The sequence below is a fragment of the Piliocolobus tephrosceles genome, chromosome 12 (genome assembly GCF_002776525.5).
Source record: "Piliocolobus tephrosceles isolate RC106 chromosome 12, ASM277652v3, whole genome shotgun sequence".
Classification (NCBI taxonomy): domain Eukaryota; kingdom Metazoa; phylum Chordata; class Mammalia; order Primates; family Cercopithecidae; genus Piliocolobus; species Piliocolobus tephrosceles.
In genome coordinates, this window is record NC_045445.1 from 81,934,400 (window position 1) to 81,954,938 (window position 20,539).

At 36.9% G+C, this 20,539-nt stretch overlaps 1 protein-coding gene across 1 annotated transcript in view; it reads left to right on the forward strand.

The window, feature by feature from the left end:
* The window catches only part of TEX11 (testis expressed 11), a 131,119-nt gene that overhangs the window by 88,449 nt on the left and 22,131 nt on the right, over positions 1-20,539 (forward strand). The window contains exons 13-14 of the mRNA XM_026451789.1: positions 18,825-18,974; positions 20,193-20,301. Of these exons, the coding sequence (XP_026307574.1) occupies positions 18,825-18,974; positions 20,193-20,301 (259 nt within the window). The remainder of the gene's footprint in view (positions 1-18,824; positions 18,975-20,192; positions 20,302-20,539) is intronic.

The window sequence follows — 20,539 nt, forward strand, 5'->3', positions numbered from 1 at the left end:
CGGGCGACGTGGCGGCGCCTGTAGTCCCAGCTACTCGGGAGGCTGAGGCAGGAGAATGGCGTGAACCCGGGAGGCGGAGTTTGCAGTGAGCTGAGATCCGGCCACTGCACTCCAGCCTGGGCGACAGAGCGAGACTCCGTCTCAAAAAAAAAAAAAAAAAAAAAAGAATTAACCAGGAATAGTGGCACATGCTTATACTCCCAGCTACTCAGGAGGCTGTGGCAGGAGGATTGCCTGAGCCTGGAAGGCTGTAGCTGCAGTGAGCCATGATTGTGCGACTGCACTCCAGCCTGGGTGACAGAGTGAGACCCTGTCTCAAAAAAAAAAACAAAAAAAACTATGCTTAGTAATCAATATTTAAGCAGTCTGTTAATTAAAATTTATGTAAATATCCAATGATTATTCATTAACGAGCTCAATTTAATATCAAACCAGTGCTTTAAGTTAATTAGATTGTCTTAAATCTAACATACCACAGAATGTAATTACTGGTGAAATGAAAATTTGTCAGAACAGGGATTCAATTTCAGTTGAACACAAATTTACATCTTTCATAATCTTAAATATTACATATAAGCAATATTATCTTATTTGATTAGTAAATCTGTATGCATTTAGGAAAAACAGACCCAAGTAAAATAAAATGTTTGCTTGTTTTATACATTACATAAATAAATCACCAAAAACGACATAGCTCTTTTAAATAAAAATTATTTTTTAATGTTTTGTTTTTAATTTTTGTAGGTATATTATAAGTGTATCTGTTTATTGGTTACATGAGATATTTTGATACAGGCATGCCATGCATGATAATCACATTAGGGTACATTAGGTAGCCATCACATCAAACATTTATCCTTTGTGTTACAAACAATCCAATTACACTCTTTTAGTTATTTTAAAATGTACAATTAAGTTAATACTGACTGTGGTCACCGTGTTGGGCTAGCAAACACTAGGTCTATTCACACTTTCTATATTTTTTTACCCATTACCCATCCCCACATTCTCCCCTACTACCTTTCCCAGCTTCTGGTAACCATCATTCTACTCTATTTCTGTGAGTTCAGTTGGCTTAATTTTTAGCTTCCACAAATAAGTGAGAACATGCAAGGTTTGTCTTTCTGTGCCTGGCTTATTTAACTTAACATAATGACCTCTAATCCCATTCATATTGTTGCAAATGACTAGATCTCATTCTTTTTAATGGCTAAATAGTGCTCCATTGTACATATATACCACATTTTCTCTATCCATTTATCTGTTGATGGACAGTTAGGTTGCTTCCAAATCTTTGCTTTTGTGAATAGTGCTGCAATACATAGGGGAGTGCAGATATCTCTTCAATATACTGATTTCCTTTCTTTTGAGTGTACACCTAAGCGTGGGATTGCTGACTCTTCTCCATAGTGGTTGTACTAATTTATGTTCCCACCAGCAGTGTACAAGGGTTCCCTTTTTTCCACATCATCGCCAGCATTTGTTTTTGCCTGTGTTTTGGATATAAGCCATTTTAACTGGGATGAGATGATATCTCATTGTAGTTTTGGTTTGCATTTTTCTGATGATCCGTGATGCGGAGCACCTTTTCAGTTGCCTGTTTGCGATTCGTATGTCTTCTTTTGAGAAGTGTCTATTCAGATCCTTTGCTCATTTTAAAAATTAGATTACTAGATTTTTTTCCTATAGAGTTGTTTGAGCTCTGTATATATATCTGCTTATTAATCCCTTCTCAGAGGGGTAGTTTGCAAATACTTTTTCCCATTCTGTGGGTTGTCTCTTCAGTTTCTGGATTTAAACAAGAATTATTAAACAAATCTCATTTGCCAAAGGTTTACCTTAATTTTGGATTCTTAAAATGTTTGAGTTAGCAGAATTTTTGTAAAAATATTTTTAGTTTAGTACATTTTAGTGTTAAAAGTTCAACTTCTGGCCAGGCACAGTAGCTCAAGCCTGTAATCCCAGCGCCTTGGGAGGCCAAGGTGGGTGGATCACCTGAGGTCAGGAGTTCGAGACCAGTCTGGCCAACATGGCGAAACCCTGTCTCTACTAAAAATACAAAAAATTAGCTGAGTGTGGTCATGGGCGCCTGTAATCCCAGCTACTTGGAAGGCTGAGGCAGGAGAATTGCTTGAACCCGGGAGGCGGAGGTTGCAGTGAGCCAAGATCGTGCAATTGCACTCCAATCTGGGCAACAAGAGTGAAACTCTGTCTCAAAAAAAAAAAAAAGAAGTTCAACTTCTTTTTTCTTGGAATTAAAAAAAAATATGTATGTAAGTTCTTATTTATGTCTATAAATTAGAACAGAGCTCCTTTAATTTAGGAAACTTTATAATATAACTTATTAATACTCCCCAGAGATAGGAAAATATTTTATACTTACACAATGTGAGGTCAAAGCCTTTTTCAGTTGTAGACACATAGACATAGATAAAGTGATCTTATGAATGCAGATCTACAATTTCAGCTACAAGTTGAGAGTAAACACAGAAATACGTCAGTGCAGATATTAAAGTGTTCACCTTCCCTGTGGACATGAAATTACTGTTTAATTTGAGTCCAAAATGAACAAATAGAACAATAAAAAGACAAATTCTCTGTTATTTCCCACCCATCAGTGACTAGATAAGTGACTAGATGATCCAATAGTCCAACTGCAAAGACCACCAAATGGTCAGACCATATAATCACATTCCCAGTCATTGCTGCTACCAAGGAAGAATATAACTTACTGACTATACACAAACCAGAAACTAAAACAAAACATAAACTCAATAGAAAAGAAAAAAGAAAGAAGCAGAGATTCAACAAAGTTCTGCTGCCACTTTGGATTCAGTCTGGAAGTCAAGAAAAGATTAATGTAAACAGTCTATGACTTACATTTCTCCAGTAACACAATTTACTTGTGTTACAATTTACAATACACTTGGCCCTGTCAGGTGTATCCGTTGGGCATCTCAGTCAGTACTTTTAAGATATAACCTTGGCTGGGCGTGGTGGCTCATGCCTGTAATCCCAGCACTTTGGGAGGCCAAGGCAGGCAGATTACTTGAGGTCAGGAGTTCGAGACCAGCTTGGCCAACTTGGTAAAACCTCATCTCTACTAAAAATACAAAAATTAGCTGGGCATGGTGGTGGGCACCTGTAATCCTAGCTACTTGGAAGGCTGAGGCAGGAGAATTGCTTGAACCCAGGAGACAGAGGTTGCAGTGAGCAGAGATCCTGACACTGCACTCCAACCTGGTGACAGAGTGAGACTCAAAAAAAAAAAGATACCATCAGGACTCTCTTAGGAATATTAAATGAACACATCAAGGATTTTATTTAATTCATTAACTGATGAGGAAACCAGGAAGACGTTACAACCAATTTCAATTGGCATTTCATTTTCCTGTTTTCTGTCTCTTACTGTTTATTCAGTGGTGTCTGTTTTCCTTTTTGCTGCTTCCACTTCCTTTTGCTGCTTCCAGTTTTACCTTTATTCCTGTGATGGCTTTATTTTTTTCTTTCCATTTCCTTCTTTGTCTCTGAAATAGCTCATATTCTATTTGCTTTTGCGTCTACCAACTCTTCCCTGAATTCTAGCATTTCTGCTTTATATTCTTGTTTTCTAGAGATGATTACTTAATTAATATTACTGAATTTATGCTGATATGTTTAGTCACAATTTTAATCTGCATGTGGCAACATTTCTCTGGTGAGAATTCTCCATCTGCCATTTTTTTTTTCCTGTTTCTTCCATCCCATTTTCATGTAGTATGTTTGTGTATAAACTGTGCTGGAGTTGTTTGTTTTGTTTTGCTTTGCTTTGCTTTGCTTGACAATATCTTTAATTGCAATGAGGTCTCTTTAGACCTTCTACTTGGAGATGATACATGTGGAGAGGAGATCAGGACCTGATCAAGGATAATAGAAATTTTTACTTAAGATCAAAGGTTGTTGTGTATGTGAGTTCTGATAGGCTCCACATCTTCTCAGGCAGTAGATATAGGCAGCTATGGGCTTCTCATAACAAAGACTCTTTCCTCCCCACTGCTTCACTGACCTGTTGCTCACTCTTTCTTTTCTGCTTCTCAAAACCAAACCAAGTCCAGACAAGTTCCCTTTACCAGCGTCTAAACTCTTTTCTTGTTATTGTAGATAAAGGATTTGCACTTCAGGGTGTGCTCCTCCCCTTGGAGTGCTGTACTTTTGCTGACTTTTTCTGATTCTATTTTTATTTTTAAAACATATGTGTGTATGTATACACAAATACCCTAGACTGTAAGCTCCACAAGGACAGATCCTGTGTCTGATTTTGCTTACCTTTGTATTGTGCACCTAGCATATAATAGGTCTTTAGAATATACACACACATATATATTCTTATAAAATGTGTGTACATGTATATATATTTATGAATGTATATATCATCTATAAAGCCTTGAAAGGATACACACCAAACTTAACACTTGATAGCTCTTGGAACAAGTATTAGTGTGTTTAAGGGACTTTCACTTTTTATTTTGTTTCTGCATTTGAATTTTTCAATGAATATATAGTACTTTAATAATTAAAATGAAAGATACATTTAGAAAAATTATTCTGACTTGTTAAAGGTTTATGTTTCTTGAGATTATGTATTTCCAATGAACTATTGCCTAAAATAATGAGCCCAGTATGTCAATAATGTAAATAAAGCCAGTGAATCATAAACTCTTGAGGGAAAATTGGAAAATGCCATCCTTTTGAAAATCTACTCCAAATCAGAGTTAATTAAGAGCTGTATAAACAGTGATTAAAATTTTAGTGCTATGCGAATTGGCTTTTACAAAAGGATTAACCCTGACATGCCATTATATTAGTGACCTAAGGAAAGCAGCTCACCACATTTATTCTGCAAAGTATTTATTAAATTCCTAAGGGCTACTATGTATTGTGGAAATAAGGAAATGTGTTACTGTCTCTGTCCCTAAGAAATTTACAGTAAAGAAAGTAGGTCAGAAACGTAGTCAATTACACATATATAAGGCAAAATGAAATAACTATACTAATAGGGATACAGAATATATGGGACCACAGAGGAAGAAATGATCTATTCCGAAAGGAGATATTTGAACTTACTCTTCAAGAGTAAATAGAATTTTAATGGTAGGAACCAAGTGAACAGAAGTCAGGAGTAGTACAGGAGAACATTGTTAGTTTGGGGATTATCTCTTATTCAGGGGTTATATAGTGGGAGATGAGTCTGTATCTTAGTCTGTTTCTGCTGCTGTACCAAAATACCTCATGCAGACTGGGTAACTTACAGAAGAGAAAAGTTTATTTTCTCACATTTCTGGAGGCTGGGAAGTCTATGGTCAAGGCTCCAACAGGTTCAGTTTTCTGGTGAGGGCTGCTCTCTGATTGCAAGATGATACCTTGTTGCTGTATCCTCCAGAGGGAAGAAGCACTGTGTCTTCACAGGGAGGAAAGTGGAAGGGCAACAAAAGCTAGTGCTGTGTGGAAGCCTCTTTTTTAAGGGCCATAAGGGCTATCTGTAACCCTGTTCATGAGGGAGGAGCCCTGTGGGCCTAATAAGCTATTAAAGGTTCCACCTTTTATCCTATCACATTGGCCATTAAGTTTCAACACCCGAATTTTGGAGGGAACACATTCAAACCACAGTAGGCTGAAAGTAGTGTGATTTGTGATGTGCCCATTCTCAATAACAAATTAGGCCACTAGTATCACCTAGTTTCAAGCTATCTCATGTCTCACTGCAATAGCTTCCCAAGCGTCCTCTCTGCTGCAACTCTTGCCCTCCTAATACATTCAATAGCCACACAGCAGCCAGAGTATTATAACATACGTCAGTTCATGTCAGTCTCCTTGCACTTCCCATTTAAATGGGTTTAAAATAAAATCCCAAGTCCTTACCATAATCTACAAGGCCATAGATAATCCGGCCTTTGCTACCTCTCCTGCCACTCTGCCTCATAGCTCAATGTACTCTAGCCCTACTATGTCCCGATAACACCTTGTACTTCCCTGCTTCTGGGCCTTTGTATTTGCCCTTTCCTTTGCATCAGACACTCTTGTCCTAGATATTCATATGCCTTGCTCCCCAACTTGCTCAAGTTTTACCCCCTCAGAGACCACACCCTTTCAAAAATAGCAACTTTCAATACTATTTACCCCCTTAACCTGTGTGTTGACTACTTGACATATTCTATGTTGTTTATTGTTTGTATCCCTAAATAGAATCTAAGTTCCATGCAGGCAGAAAAGTTGTCTGTCTTGTTCATTCTTTATCCATACCTCCTATATTTTTACCTGGCATATAATAGGACTCAATAAATATTTATTAAATGAAATCCTGCTATAACACCAGAAATTCTATCATTAGAGAGTCATTTATTTTAGTTTAGAGCATTTTGATCTTAGAAAACCCTCTATGCGGCCGGGTGCGGTGGCTCAAGCCTGTAATCCCAGCACTTTGGGAGGCCGAGACGGGCGGATCACGAGGTCAGGAGATGGAGACCATCCTGGCTAACAAGGTGAAACCCCGTCTCTACTAAAAAATACAAAAAACTAGCCGGGCGATTTGGCGGGCGCCTGTAGTCCCAGCTACTCGGGAGGCTGAGGCAGGAGAATGGCGTAAACCCAGGAGGCAGAGCTTGCAGTGAGCTGAGATCCGGCCACTGCACTCCAGCCTGGGCGCGAGACTCCGTCTCAAAAAAAAAAAAAAAAAGAAAACCCTCTATGCAAAGATGCTTGGGAGAGCTCACAATTTAGTCATTATCAGCGTATACTCTGGGAGAGGAACATTTAGAAAAAATACCTAATGGAGATTGAACTTGGGATTTAGAGCAGAGAAGGGCAGGTTTGCAGGGGGAAAAAGGAAATTTAAGGGGAAGTTGAGTTTGTACCAAAAATGACTTCGCTTATAGTGAGAAGATACTCAAACCTTTCTAACTTGAAGAAGCTCACAGCTTCTGAATCTCTCTTTCTGGCTGTGAAAAGAGATTTCCTCTTTTGGGTCTCCATTGAAGATTATCATTTTTGGATGTTGCTAAGAGCATCCTTGGAGTCAGAGTCTCTATATATAGTGAATCATCAAATGTTAGGGCTAGAAGTAATCTTGGTGATTTGGTTTCTTAAAACTATTTATTTTATAACATGAGTTAAACATTTATCACAAAAACAGGAAGATAGAGAAAAGGCTTTAGTTTTTGTAGGTCATTGCAAGGCAGAATTTCACTTATCTCCAGTACTATAATTTTTACTTTGGTATAAAGTATTCATCAAGTGTCATCATCGAAATTATTAGTGGTTATGACAAACAAGGCAAACCTCCTGAGAGCTTTAGAACAAAGCCCAGCATGGATGCTCTGCCAGCAGAAATGCAGTTCAGCTGGCAGGGCAGAGGATTATCTACATTTTTATATATTACGTATTACATATTTGTATATTAGGGTCTCCTCAACCCATAACTGGAAAGGTCATTCTAATTTATCCAAATACAGTTGATAAAAGTTGCCATTTAACATGGCGCATGCTAGAAATAGAAATATTTTTCGTCTTTTCCATTGTACACACCAAAACTAGGATTGAATGCTTATTCCTTTGCAGGCAGTCTTTGCTTGGTTCCTTCATTGGCTTAATACAGCCATCAGTCTTACATTAGTTTTGTTTCAGAGATTAGTTCTCATGGATAAGAAATTTTCAGAGATGAAAGTTTTGAGATCAGCCAAGAGAAAAGGCAATTGGAGCTGATCCTCAGGCACATTAAACAGAATGGCAAAACTTGAGTAGATTTTCTAGTGTACATTTTGAGCCAGAACTTAGGCCACAGAAATAGGAGAACCTGAGTTTAGGATTATTTCCTGGAAGGAAATTAAACAATTAGCTGGAGATACCCAAGCATCTCTGATAAAAATTGATCCTAAAAGTCTTCACTTTTGGCAGCATTCCATTTAAATTGTGCCTCATAGTCAGCATAAGCTTACCCTAATGTTGCAATCCAAAGCCTTAATGGCAGTGAGTAGAGACTTTGATACAGGGCTATAGAGTCACTGAAGAAATATAGTAGGGGTTCCAGGTTGAGGAGACAGGTTTGTTATGGTTCCCAGATACTTACAGTGATATATACTATTCCTTCTCCCAAGTGCCTGATCTAATTAGGAATGTCAGTCCATTCTCCCCGTTCCCAACATATATCTTATTATGGTTTGCTTTTACAAAGGACAAATGTGAATCTGGAAATTTTCTTATACAGTTATCTTAGCACAATGTCTCCTGATCAGAATAAGTTGTGTACTATATCTCACCTACACATTCATTACTTATTTTCACAAGATTTCCCAAGCTTTAAACTTCAGTCCACCCCAACTGATTTTATATTTTTATATATATATATGGCACAATACACATTCTTTTCAAGTGCACTTGTAACACATACCAAAATAGAGCATATGCTGGGCCAAAAAGCAAGTCTCAACAAGTTTCAAAGGATTGAAATCATACAAGGTATGTTATCCAAAGTATAATCAAATGAGAAAGCAACAACAGAAGCATGATTAGGAAACCCCCACTGTTGGAAATCTAAAAGAAACACTTCTAAATAACCCATCGCTCAAAGAAAAAATCAAAATGAAAATGATGGAATAGATTGAACTTAACAAAAATGAAATGTGACATCAAAACTTGTTAGATACAACTAAAATAAAGGAAAAGACATAACTTTAAATGCATATATTAGAAAAGATTAAGGGTTGAAAATTGATGATCTAAGCTTCCAACTTGAGTCTAGGGAAAGAACAGCAAATTAAAGATAGTAGAAGGAAGAATGTAACAAAGATAAGAGCAGAAAACAAAGAAATGAAAAACAACATGCCACACAGAAAATCAGGCTGGGCACAGTGGCTCATGCCTGTAATCCCAGCACTTTGGGAGGCCAAGGCGGGCAGATCACCTGAGGTCAAGAGTTTGAGACCAGGCTAGCCAACATGGTGAAGCCCTGTCTCTACTGAAAATACAAAAATTAGCCAGGCATGGTGGCACATGCCTGTAATCACAGCCACTGAGGAGGCTGAGGCACGAGAATCACTTGAGCTTGAGAGGTGGAGGTTGCAGTGAGCCAAGATCACGCCACTACACTCCAGCCTGGGCGACAGAGCAAGACTCTGTCTCAAAACAACAACAACAACAGCAACAACACAGAAAATCAACAAAGCCGTAGGTTGCTTCTTTGGAAAGATTTAATACAATTGCTAAAAGTCTAGCAAGATGGATCAAGAAAGAACACAAATTACCAATATCAGTAATTCAAAAGTGGGCATCACTACAAATCCTTCAGACATTAAAATCACAATAAAAAGGATATTGTGAACAACTTTATGCCAATAAATTTGACAGTTTAGACAAAATGGACAAATTCTTTGAAAAGTACAGCTACCAAAATTACTTTCCCGCCCCCCATTACTTCTCAGCCTTTTCGCTAAGATCAAGTACAAAATTGTCCCCCCAAAAATAATCTGAGTAGTCCTATTTACACTCTTTTAAATAGTCATAAACCTACTAAAGAAATGAAATCTTAAATACCTTCTCACAAAGGAAATGACTTTACCAGTACATTATTCCAAATATATAAGAAAGAAATAATAGCAATATTATACAAATATCTCTTACAGAAAATAGAGAAAAAAGTAATACATTGATTTTATGAGGCCAGCATGACTCTGATTCCAAAAACTAAAAAGAAAAATACAAGTCAGTGTCAGTGTCTTTTTTGTTTGTTTGGTTTTGTTTTTTTTTTTTTTTTTTTTTTTTTTTTTGAGACGAAGTCTCACTCTGTCGCCCAGACTGGAGCACAGTGGCACGATCTCAGCTCACTGCAACATTTGCCTCCCGGTTTCCAGTGATTCTCCAGCCTCAGCCTCCCGAGTAGCTGGGACTACAGGCGTGCACCACCACGCCCGGCTAATTTTTGTATTTTTAGTAGAGATGGGGTTTCACCATGTTGGCAAGGCTGGTGTTGAACTCCTGACCTCAGGTGATCCACTCGCCTCGACCTCCCAAAGTGCTGGGATTACAGGTGTGAGCCACCACACCCAGCTTCAGGCCAGTATCTTAAACGATAGATGCAAAGATCCTAAACACATTTTAGAAAATTGAATCCAGCAATATATAAAAAGGATACTGCATCATGACCAATATTGCTTATCCCAGGAATTCAACATTCAAAAATGAGTGCACATTAACAAAATAAAAGAGGAAAATATAATAATCTCAATAGATGCAGAAAAAGCATTTGAAAAAAATTCCACACCCATTCATGATGAGAACACTCAACAAACTAGGAATAGAAAGTAACTTCCTCAATCTGATAAACATTACTTGAAAACAAACTACTCCTTATTTTGTATTTAATGGTAAAATATGAACATCTTCTCACTGATGTCAAGGAATGAAACATGGATATACACTATCACCACTTCCATTCAACATTATACTGGAATAATTCCAGGCCTCCTGGTAACCCATTTCACATCTTAGGTCTAATTGATCACTCTCTCCATGCTGTCTCTTAAAGATGATCTGTTCTTTTTTAACTTCAGTTGTAAACCCTTTATATGCTTTAAGACAGTTTCCAAAGCATTTGTTAAGCTCTGTCTTCTTCAGACCAGCTATTTCAGAAATAGGTTCTATTTTCCAACCTTCTAGTCATAGCCATTCTTCTCCACTACATGTTTTCCAGTAGTGGATTGTGAATCAGAACATGTGGAATTAGAGTCCTGGCTCTCCATTAATTTGCTGTTTCTATGGGTAGGAACAGCATTTAGTTTCTCAGCCATAATCTTCTCATCTGGAAAGTGGGGTTAATAACCCCTGCCCTGTGTATGCATTAGAAGGGCATTTTGCCTATCTGAAGGACTCAGAATAATGGAGCAATTTCTAAACCATGACTTTGAAAGCACTGCAGAGACCCAGTCAATCTACGATTTCCAGGAGCTGACAACATAATTCCAACAAGTGTAACCTGAAATAGATAAGCAAACTGTACATCTCTATAATGGAATCCTACTCAGAAGTAAATGAATGTTAAATGCATTTGCCAAGTGAAAAAAGACAGACCCGAAAGGCTATGATTCCATTTATATGATATCCTGGAAAAGGTAAAACCATAGGAACAGAAAACACATCAGTGGTTGTGAGAGGTTGGACATAGGAGTAGGAGTTCCCTATAAAGGTGTAACATGAGAGAACCTTTAGGGTAATGAACTGTTCTAAAGGAGCAGTGATAGTGGACACACAATTCTATGCATTTTTCACAACCAATAGAACTATATGCCGCAAAGAGTAGATTTTACCGGATACAATTTTAAAATAAATCAATCAGGATGTGGAGGGAATCCCAGATGGAATTCAGACTGTGACAAATGAATCTGACTGTATTACGAATGAATTACATAGCCACATGGAAGGGGGTGAGGAAGAAAGAAGCTGATTTAAGTAACTTTGAAAAACTCTGTTTTGATTAGATGCAAGGCTAAAGACAAAAAGAACTATGCAGAATACCGCATTCTAGTTGGTAACTTTTTTCATGTGGTTATGGGTTAACAATGATGAAAATACTTTACATGTTTAGTCAGTTTTGCTGTTACATGGCATATGCGTGCCTAAAAATTATTACGATATCCAAAATTGTGTAACAAAGACCACAGGGCTTATGAGAAAAAATGGGGTGGGGGTATAACACTAAAAAAATTTGGTCTGTCCATCCTGGCTAACACGGTGAAACCCCGTCTCTACTAAAATACAAAAAATTAGCCGGGCGTGTTGGCGGGCGCCTATAGTCCCAGCTACTCGGGAGGCTGAGGCAGGAGAATGGCGTGAACCCGGGAGGCGGAGCTTGCAGTGAACTGAGATCCAGCCACTGCACTCCAGCCTGGGCGACAGAGCGAGACTCCGTCTCCAAAAAAAAAAAATTTGGTCTGTGACATATTAAAAAAACATAAGAACCTAATAAAATGACAGCATGGCTTTATATATGTTAAATTACTAAAAATACATGAATACTACAATAAATATGGCTTTTTACCTTAAAAAAGACCTGGCATTTGCTTATGGAAGTGAATATCAGAAGGATTGCAGCTTGTGAGATACTGTGAAGTGGTGGGAGGCGGTTGTCTGAAATCTGATGGAAGGTTATAGCAACAGATGTGATGTGTGGCCCATAACACATTCAGTGAACTGAGGTAGTGGATAGAAGTTTGAGTTGTGCACATGTGTGTTGTTATTCATATTCCTATACAGCTTGGTTCAGCCAGATGCTGCTTTTTGCATTCACTTACTATTTCACACAGACTAAATTGCACATAAGCAAGTACTTAATTTACATAATTTACATTAATCGTTACCTAATATATCAATCATGTCAGAACAAATTCACATTTTCAAAACAAACATTATAATGGAACTGTATGTATGTGTGTGTGTATATATGTATGTATTATGTATATGCAAACAGACGTGCATATAATATGGTTTTATCTGTGATTTGGAATAAAGTTTTAAAAATAAATAAATTTGGGCCGGGCACTGTGACTCACACCTGTAATCTCAGCACTTTGGGAGGCCAAGGCGGGTGGATCACGAGGTCAGGAGTTCGAGACCAGCCTGGCCAATATGGTGAAACCCCGTCTCTACTAAAAATACAAAAATTAGCTGGGCATGGTGGCGCATGCCTGTAGTCCCAGCTACTCAGGAGGCTGAGGCAGAAGAATTGCTTGAACCCAGGAGGTGGAGGTTGCAGTGAGCTGAGATCATGCCACTGCACTCCAGCCTGGGTGACAGAGCGAGACTCTGTCAAAAAAAGGAAATTGGTATGGTTGTTGGATCCAGGTTTATATATAAATAATTGTATTTCTGTATACGAGCAAGAAATTATTGGAAAATGACCTTTAAAATACAGTTTTTGATAGCATCAAAATCCATCAAATGCCTAGTAATCTATAATGAAAGATGTGTAAGACCTCTGCACTGAAAGCCACAAAACCTTGAAACATGGCTGAAATAAATTTTTAAAGGTCTAAATAAATGCAGATATATGCCATGTTCATGTATTAGAAAACTCAGTATTGTTAAGGTATATCAGTTTTCCCAAATTGATCTATAGATCCAAAGCAATCCCAATCAAAATCCCAGCTGGGGCTGTGTGTAGTGGCTTACAGTACTATAATCCTAGCACTTTGAAAGGCCAAGGTAGGAGGATTGGTTGAGCCCAGGAGTTCAAGTACTGCCTAGGCAACATGGCGAGACTCTTATCTCTACAAAAAGAAAAGAAGCCCAGTGTGGTGGCATGCACCTGTGGTCACAGCTACTTGGGAGGCTGAGGCAAGAAGATCACTTGAGCCCAGGAATTTGAGGTTACAGTGAGCTATGATTGCGCCACTACACTTTAGCCTGGGTGACAAAGTGAGACCCTGTCTCAAAAGATAATGAAATAAAATAAATAAAAAATCCTAGGAGAATATCTTCATGACTTTGTGGAGACAAAAGATTACCAACTATAAAAGAAAATATTGATAAAGTGGACTTCATTACAAGTGAGAACTTTGGTCTGTCAAAAGACACTGTTGAGAAAAGAAAAAGACAAGCCACAGATAGGAAGAAGATACGACAATACATAAGCTTGACAACTTCCAGAATATGTAAAGAATTCTTACAACTCAACAAGAAAAGACAAATAACCCAATAAAAAATGGACAAAAGAACTGAATGGCCGGGTGTAGTGGCTCGTGCCTGTAATCCCAGCACTTTGGGAGGCTGAGGCGGGCAGATCACCTGAGATTGGGAGTTCGAGACCAGCCTGACCAACACAGAGAAACCCCATCTCTGTCACGGTCAGCTGAGATTATGCCATTGCACTCCATCCTGGGCAACAAGAGTGAAAATCCACCTCAAAAAAAAAAAAAAAAAAAAAAAGAATTGAATGGAAATTCCACCAAAAAAAAATGTATAAATGGTCAATAAGCAAAGGAAAAGATGCTCAGCATCATTATTCATCAAGAAAATACACATTGAGAAGCCGCTGCACCCTCACTGAAATGACTAAAAAAAAAATCAAGTGTTAATGAGGATGGGAAGGAACTGGAGTTCTGGCACTCCAGAGTGGAAATGTAAGTGGTACAACCACTTTAGAAAACTGTTTGGCAGTATCTGCTAAAACCAAACATGTTTCTATCCCAGCAGTGACCATGAAATCTCCCTTTTATATATATACTCAGGTGAAATGAGTGCATCTGTTCACCAGAGTATGTACAGGAATGTTCAAGACAGCTCTATTCATAAGAACTAAAAATTTGAAACAACATTACTGTTCATCAGCAGAATGATAGATTAAATTGTGGTATGTTCATACAATGGAATACTACAAAGCAATAAAAGGAATGAGCTTCTGATAGCATACAAAAATATTTATGAATATGACAGACATTATGAGTAAAAGAAGTTGGTCCCAAAAGAATACACAATATAAATTCAATTTTTCAAACAATTTTATTGAGATATGACTCAAATGCCATGCAGTTCACCTATCAAAGTGTACAATTCAATACACTTTAGTATATTCACAGATATGTGCAACCACCATCGACAATCAATTTTGGAACATTTTATTACCTCAAAAAGAAAGAAATGTACCCTTTAGTTACCCTTGCATTTCTCCCACAAGCCCTGAGCAACCACTAATCTACTTTCTGTTTCTATAGATTTGCATATTCTGAGCACTTCATTTAAATAAAATTATATAATACATGGACTTTTGTGACTACCTTATTTCACTTAGCATATTTTTAAAGTTCATTCAGTTGTGGCATGTGTCAGTACTTCATTACTTTTTATGGTCAAATAATATTCCATTGCCTGGGCATACCGTGCTTTATTCATCCATTCATCAGTTGATGGACATTTGGATTGTTTCCATCTTTTTTTTTTTTATTGATATATTTTAAAATTTATTATACATATATTCAGGAAATATATCGATTTCTTTTTATGTTGATAGGAAATGTAACTTAATGTAATTAAATACTGGGTTTATAAGAAGTACATCTTTTAGCTGTTATGAATAATGCTACTATTAAACACTTATGCACAAGTTTTTGTGTGGACCTATTTTCACTTTTTTTTTGGTATATACCTAGGAGTGGAATTGCTAGGTCATATGGTAACTCTGTGTTTAATCATTTGAGGAACTGCCAGAGTGTTTTTCAAAGCAGCTGCATCATTTTACATTTCCACCAGCAATGTATGAGGCTTCTAGTTTCTCCACTTCCTTCTCAACACTTGTATTACCTGCGTTTTTTATTCTAGCCATCCTAGTGAATGTATAGTGATATCTCATTATGGTTTTGATTTCCTGATGACTAATTTTCCTGATGTCCAGTGGTGTTGAGCATCTTTTCAGATGGTTATTGGCCATTGTATATCTTCTTTGGAGAACTATCTATTCACACCCTTTCCCAATTTTTCATTAGGCTGCCTTTTATTATTGAGTAGCAAGAGTTATTTATGTATTCTAGATACATGTCCTTGATCAGATAGATATATGCCTTGATTTTGCCCCACGCTGTCAATTGTCTTTTCTCTTTCTTGATCATGTCCTTTGAAATACAAAAAATTTGTTAACTTCGAGGAGGTTCAGTTTATCTATTTTTCTTTCATTGTCATATCTAAGAATCCATTGCCAAATCCAAAGTTATGAAGGTTTACTCCTTTGTTTTCTTTTGTGAGTTTTATAGTTTAGCTCTTATCTTTAAATATTTGATCTATTTCAAGTTAATTCTTGTATATGCTATGAGGTCAGGGTCTAACTTCATTCTTTATCATGTGGCTATACAGTTGTCCCAGAACTATTTGTTTAAAAGACTATGCTTTCCCCCATTGGATGGTAAACTTATACACTAAAAACTATAAAACATCATTGAAATAAACAAGATGTAACAAAATGGAAACATATCCCATGTTCATGGATTTGATGATTTATCATTGTTAAGATGATAACACTCCCCAAAATTATCTATAGATTCAACACAATCCCTATCAGCAGCCCAGCTGTTTACACTAAAAACTATATGTTTACACTAATTCTTTTCCTTTCCTTTTTGTTTGTTTGTTTGGTTTTTGAGACAGAGTCTCACTCTGTTACTCAGACTGGAGTGCAGTGGTGCAATCTCGGCTCACTATAACCTCTGCCTCCCGGTTCAAGTGATCCTCATGCCTCAGCCTCCTGAGTAGCTGGAATTACACACATGTGCCACCACGCCCGGCTAATTTTTTTTTTTTTTTTTTTGTAGAGATGGGATTCTGCCATGTTGGCCAGTCTGGTCTCAAACTCTTGGCCTCAAGTGATCCACCTGCCTTGGTCTTTCAAAGTGCTGGAATTACAGTTGTGAGCCACTGTGCCTGGCCCTTGTTCTTTATTTCTAAGTGTTTTCTTCTTTTTGATGCTATTATAAAGGGACTTGTTTCCATTTTATTTTCAGCTTACTCATTGCTGCTTATATTGGCCAGGCATAGTGGCTCACTTTGGGAGGCCAAGGCCAGAGTATCACTTGAGCTCAGGAGTTTGAGACCAGCCTGGGCAACATAATGAGACCTTGTCTCTAATAAATAAATAAATAAATAAATAAATAATTGATTTTTGTATATTGATCTTGATGAACTTGCTGATTAGTTATAATGGCACTTTACTGGATTCACTAGGAATTTTATTCACAAGATTATGTCATCTTGTGAATAAGATTGATGTTTTTATTCTTTTTGATGCTATTGTAAATGGAATTGTTTTCAGAGCTTCAAAATACTTAAAGCAAAAACTGGTAGAACTAAAATGAGGAATAGACGAATCCATAACTACTTGGAAACTTCAATATTCCTTTCTTAGTAATCAATAGAATAGGTCAACAAATACTCAATAAAGATATAGAAGACGTGAGCAACACTATCAGCCAACTTGACCTAATTGACATTTAGAACACTCTACCCAACAACAGCAGAATACAGTTTTTTCAAATTCACACGCAACATTCATCATCGTAAGCCATATTCTGAACCACGAAACAAACTTCAAAAACTTTAAAAGTATTGAAATCATAAAATTATTGAAATATCCAAGTATTTTCTCTGACCACAATAGAGTTATACTATACATCTATAATAGAAAGTTATCTGTAAAACCTTCCAATATTTGGAAATTAAACAACATACTTTAAAATAATCCAATGGGCCAAAGAGGAAGCGACAAGGGAAATTAGGAATTTTTTTTAATTGAATGAAGATGAAGACACAACATATAAAACTGTTTAGGATACAACTAAAGCAGTATCTAGACAAACGTGTATAGCATTAAATGCTCCTATTAGAAAAAAAAAAAAAGAAAGGTCTCAAATAATCTAAGTCTCCACCTTAAGAAACTAGAAAAAAATGAGCAAGTTAAACCCAATCAAGCAAAAAGTAATATAAATAAGAGCACAAATCAATAAAATTTAAAACAGAAAACAGTAGATAAAGTCAATGAAACCAAAAGTTTTTTTCTTTTGAAACAATCAATACAATTGATAAACCTCTAGCCAGGCAAATCAAGCACAAATTAACAATATCAGGAATATATGCGGAGACCTCACTAGAGATCCTACAGACATTTTAAAAGGTAATAAGAGAATATTATGAACACTTTTATGTCCATGAATTTAGAATTTTAGGTGAAATGTACAAATTTCTTGAAAGTCACAAACTACCATAGCTCCCTCAAGAAGAAATATATACTCCTATGCCTATTAATTAAATTCATAGTTTAAAATCTTTCAACAAAGAAAACTGCACGAAGAATTCTACCACACATTTAAAGAAGATGTAATACCAACTCTATATAAACTCATCCAGAAAGGAGGGCACAATTCCCAATTCATCTTATAAGACTATTATCCTGATAGCAGTAGTAGACAAAGACAATGTAAGATACTGCAGACCAAGATTCCTCATGAAAATAGATGCAAAACATAGATGCAGAAAAGTAAAGATAGTTGCTACCTTGGTTGGATGGTATTGACCGGAAAGGAGCACAAAGGAACCTTCTGTATTGTTGGAAGTATTTGTTATCACAATCTAGGTAGTTATTACACGGGTTTAAACACATGTAAAAACTCGTCAAGCTGTTTAAGGTTAAAGTACTTCTTTCAGTTTGTTGTCTATATGTCATACCTCAAAACATTTTTCAATGTTCAATCTACCAAGAAGGATGAATGAAAACTGTCTTACATAGTTTGGTGTATGACACCTGACATGAAATTCTTTCTATGCTGATGCCCAAGAAATTCTGTCGACTAATGAAACAGTTTGGAAAATCTCCTCTATTCTGCTTAAAATAAAATCACTGTTAGTTTATACAACACTGTATCTTCTGGTTAACTCAGCCATTAGAGTTAGCACCAGCCCAGTTGAAAGTTCACAAGAAGCAAGTAAACATTGGATTTGAATTAGAATCAATAATATCTGTGGGTTTTCTCAGGCTGATTAGAAGCATCGTGGCAATTGTTTGAGAAAATATAGGTAGTTCTAGTGAATGCACTACAGAATGTTGGAAGTAGTGGTGAGCTTATAGATTTAAAATGTGTTAGAATCAAATAAAAAAACAAAAATAAAATTTAGAATCTGTCTACAGCAGCGAAGATGACCTTCAAATTGTAAGTAAAATTAATTTTTCTTAGAAGGAAAACATCTCCAGTTAGTGAGATTACAACCAAAGAGAATAATAAAATATAATCACAAAGAATGTTGCATTTTTGCCTCTTTCTTAGGGACCTTCTCAAATGATTCATGTGAGAAATTGCTTCTGCTGTACGAGTTTGAAGTTAGAGCCAAATTGAATGATCCATTACTGGAAAGCTTCCTGGAATCAGTGTGGGAGCTGCCTCATTTAGAAACTAAAACATTTGAAACAATTGCAAGTAAGAGCTATATTTATGCTTTTGTAAGGCTGGTGCCCATTTCGATCGTATGACTTTTTTTCTTCTCTTTACTCTTCTTTCTTACCTCCAGGTAGGAAATAATTTTTCCTCATAGCACTTTGTTTCTCCTTCTCCAACGCCATTCTTAGACTATTTTGCATTATGATCATTTGTGCATTTATCTTCTTCACTCTATAAGATTATAATCTCTTTAGGGTCATAAACAATAATTACTTAATTTGTTCTTAACAAACCCTAGCGACGTTCATTGCTCCTAATAGGCGCTCAAATTTTTTCTGTGTGGAATTTAATTGCGTAACTACACAATAGGGGGAGCTCAAACTTTAGTAAGTTTTTCTGGGCTAGCTAGAAATAACTGAATGCTTCAACAATCAAAAGTGATGCAATCTTAGCAGTTTGTTGAAATGTACAGAGAAACACAACTGCCACTCTCAAATTTCAGGCTGAACTTTAAGTGGGTTGGGGGGCTTAGAGCCTTTTTGGGAGTACACTGCAGGAAAGAGCCTAATTTTCTTCCCTTTTTGTCTCTCACCCTCTTCAGGAGCATGTGTGTGGTTAATAAAAATATTAGGTAGCTCCAAGTGCACAAGAGTCACATTTGCCTTTCCTTGGTCTTGCCAAGACAGAATTCCTAGAGCCATGGAGCAGATGATATATACTTTATAGACATGTGACAGTGACCACTGCTCCTTGTATAACGGAACTCCAATTCTAAAAATCTGTTAAATACATGTGGAAGTCTTAGGGTTAGTTACCTCTGATACTCCCTTGTCAAGTGTTTCCTATTTTTAGTATCAGATAAAAATAGGACATTTTAGTACAAACCTGTTTTGATTAGTGCCCTTTTACTGATCTGCTTTCTGTTTCCTTCTTAGTGTGCCCTTTCTTGACTCTCATTCATAAGATTATTGCTTCACCTGTATGACTGAGTGCAATGTCATAGAAACAGTAGGTTTTCTGTTGATGTTTGCTGAAAAAAGGATGTTACCTGGTAATCCTACCATGCTACTCTGCCCAGAAAATAGAAGCTATTTCCAAAAGCGACTGTAGATTTATCATTTATAAAATTCATTGTTGTTTATTTTTGTTCATCTGTTTCAGCCCAGTTTCATTAGAGAAAGCAAGTGGTAGCCTGGGATGAAAACTGTGATGGGTGACATTATGATGGTCACAACCTTTTTCCTTTTCTTCCTCTAGTAATAGCAATGGAGAAGCCTGCACACTATCCTTTAATTGCTCTCAAGGCCTTGAAAAAGGCTTTATTGCTCTACGAAAAGGAAGAATCAATTGATATATCACAATACAGGTTAGTAAATACAATTCAAAACTTAATCCAGCCTTTTTGATAACCAAAAGAACTATAGTCAATGCCTCATAAGTAACCAATCATTCTTAATTGACCCAAATTAAGAGATGATCTGGGGATGATCTGGGGGCACTCCTGTGGACAGCTCCATACTGAGAGTTGTATTACAGACCAATAATCATTTAGTAAAGTCAAGGAGCTTGCTTTTCCCAAAGGAGAAAAAAAAAGGGGAAAAGTT